The 3,216-nt window shown below is 28.0% G+C and overlaps 1 protein-coding gene across 1 annotated transcript in view; it reads left to right on the forward strand.

Annotated features, from left to right (window-relative positions):
* The first annotated feature begins 349 nt into the window (after positions 1–349).
* The window catches only part of LOC106683695 (zinc finger protein 143), a 21,443-nt gene continuing 18,576 nt past the window's right edge, over positions 350–3,216 (forward strand). The window contains exons 1-4 of the mRNA XM_014425327.3: positions 350–394; positions 975–1,078; positions 1,146–1,271; positions 1,353–1,526. Coding sequence (XP_014280813.1) covers positions 982–1,078; positions 1,146–1,271; positions 1,353–1,526 — 397 coding nt within the window. The 5' untranslated portion in view covers positions 350–394; positions 975–981. The remainder of the gene's footprint in view (positions 395–974; positions 1,079–1,145; positions 1,272–1,352; positions 1,527–3,216) is intronic.

The following is a 3,216-nucleotide window of genomic DNA, read 5'->3' on the forward strand; positions in this document are numbered from 1 at the left end:
TCTCGTATAAATAGATCTACTATTGTATTTGTAATTCGTATTAAAATGTAGTTTTAAAATATTGATGTTATTATAATTAAATTCTTTTGAGATGAGGCAATAATAAAGCTCATAATATCTCGTAGATAAGTTTTTAAAAACACCAACCTTGGAAGGTCACGCAATAAAAAATCAAACAAAACATTCTATAATAAAAATAAAAGTTATATATTTTTTCAACGATACAGAGCGATTTGTGTCCAATGCTAAAGAAAAAAATTATCAAATATTAATGATAATTATTCATGAATATTAAATATATTTTTTAAAATATATTAAAGGAATTAAAATTCTTTCGTCAAGATTTGTAAAGCGGTGTATTTGTGTAGGCGCAACTGACAATCGCGAACACACGGTGAGTTTATGGGTAATATCCCAAGATTCTCTAGATTTAAACTACCCTCTTATGAAAGGGTTTGAAATGTTTGTTAAAACGCATAAAGTCTTATTAAATTTATTTATTTTTGAAAGATTCGTTTTATTTAATCCTTGTTTGTCGTCTTATCTATTTATTTGTAAATAGAGGTTATTTCTGAAAGTAGTTGTCATCACTATTTACATGCTTAAATGTTTTTTAATGGTTGTTCAATAATATTGAAGTTAAATTGTAGTTATTGCTAAAATTAACTTTTTATTTAAGAAGCAATGATTTATCAGCAACAAATTTGTTATTAATTGTGATAGAAGTTTTTTTTGGGGTTCATTGTTATTGTTTATTATTCAGATTAGTTTATATCTTTCATAATTATTATTTAAGATAATGATTAAAATATCCAATTAACTATAAACATCACTCATTATGAACTGTTTATACTTAAACGCAACATTTACAAATTCCTAAGATACTAAAACCTATTAAATCATTTATGCTAAGGCCATTCTTTCATCATTGGTACTAGTTCTGTTTTTAGTGGTGATTTTTATTTATTTTTAAGAAATAAAATGAATGAAGACATAGACGGAGATAATAGCATATCTTCCAGCGTGGAAATTGAGAGTGTAGATTCATTGGATAATCAGATAACCGAGACTTGTGAAGGTATATGATAATTTAATGTAATTACCACCATTTAAATGTGGTTTTTAAATTATATTTCTTTTGATAGTCCCAGTTATTCATGTCAATTCAACAAGTAACAAAGAAATTTATGGTGTGGAGTATGTGAAATATAGCGATGATGTTGTGACCCTCACTGATGGTACTCAGTGGTTCAAAATACCTTTATCAGAAGGTAAGCGTGTATTTCATTTTCAAGTTTCTAAATATGAATAAAGGTGTAAATTAATCTAATAATAATTTTTTTGTTACAAAGCAAACAGTGATATAGAACCAGAAGAAAGTATTACAGTTGTTCAAGTCAATGACGAGTCAGAGAATATTGAAGTCTCAAGTTCTAGCAATGACAAAGGACAGACTTCAGATTCGACACAAGTGGTCTTGCTTGAAGATGGAAGAATTGCTTATATTCAACCAGTTTTTAATGAAGGTAATTTATCCCAATAATCAGCATTAAAGAAAAATATTTCTTTGTTTTTTCTTATTATAGCCAAAAATATTTTGTTTTCGCATAAGAAATCGAGATTGGTGAAAATACAATTTATTATTTTGAATTAATAATAGGTTTTTGACAAAAAAAATTAGCATAACTATAATTTCAATATGTTCAATTAAGCATATAGTTTTGCCGATTTTTCTGATTGTAGTATGAATGTTTTGTTAGTTATTTTAAATATTTTATTTATTTATGCCAATTTTCAAAAATTTAGGCGATATTATTTTTCTGTTCAGTAGTTTATTATTGGTGTTTTTAACATGACTAATTGAAAGATGTTATAGTAACTTATTGATTATTATTAATATTTAATTTTTCAGACCAAAGATTATCCTTGATCTTAGAATGTAATAATTTCTAGTATAAATCTAGTTGATTATAAATATGATTTAAGAAGTTAGTTGGTTATGTGGTCAGATAAGAAAACACTATGACGGGTAAAGCTTATTTTTATTTTGTATCAATATTTAGGCAAAGTTTTCCATCATTGTTAAGTAAAAAACAAAACAAAACAATAAAGTATGAAAGCATTGAAGTGTAAAACATGAAAATATGTAAGTAAATATAGTAGACAGATAGATTATTTACAGGTTTAAAAATATATAAGTATTGAAATTATTGTAGACTTTGAAATCAGATGATTATGAATCATGGACAATTAAAATAAAAAAGAACATGTAATCAAAATTAAAAAAAGTGTAGATAAAAAAGTTACTCACTCAGTAAAATAATATGTAGCCATTGGTACTAAAACTGCTAAATAACCAAGTATGATGGCAATGATTAGTTACTTCATATATATATATATATATATATATATGGAGAATAGATAGAAATTAAGGGGGAAGGGAAAGGAAGGAAGGATGTAGTAAAGAGTTAAAGAGAAAATAGAAAATTATTCTCTTCTTTCTCATCCTCCTTAAGTGCCTTTTAGCGTGGAGGAGCTTCTAACCACTTGGTCCATGGCAAGCATCTTCATCTGTGCCAGCATTTTTCCTCTTTCCAGACCTAGGCGTTGGATATGCTCCATATAGCTCCTTCTAGATCTGCCTCGTGGTCTCCTAACAGTCGGCCTCGCCACCATACATTTTCTTGGCACTCTGTCTGCCCCCATTCTACAGACATGTCCATACCATCGGAGCTGTCAATCATTGATTTTACTGAGGGGATCTGAAGTTCTTCTCTTATTCTTTCATTCCTTATCCTATCTCTCCTAATTTTGCCCAATATTCTTTACAAAAATCACATTTCAGCTGCTGTAATCCTGCTCATGTGCTTGTCTTAGGTGACCCAACTTTCACTCCCATATAATAGTGTTGGAAGATATACTGCTTTAAAGATATGGAGCTTGGTATCCTTACCTACCTCCCTCTTTCCCACAATAATATTGCATATCTTGTAGTAAATAATATTTGCTTTATTATTTACTATTGGACACTTATTGGTCTATTTTGCCAGATTTATTGAAAATTGTTCCAAGGTAGGTATAGAAATTCACTGTTTCCAATATTTCATCTTTGCATACTGTTTATATAGGTTTTTTTTTAAAGCCCGATAGAACTTGAAATTGTAAAAAATAACACAAAAAATTAAATTGTAATCAAAATTTTTTTTTTATTCGAAA

Source organism: Halyomorpha halys, unplaced genomic scaffold, assembly GCF_000696795.3.
Source record: "Halyomorpha halys isolate HHAL.00 unplaced genomic scaffold, Hhal_1.1 Scaffold28.1, whole genome shotgun sequence".
Classification (NCBI taxonomy): domain Eukaryota; kingdom Metazoa; phylum Arthropoda; class Insecta; order Hemiptera; family Pentatomidae; genus Halyomorpha; species Halyomorpha halys.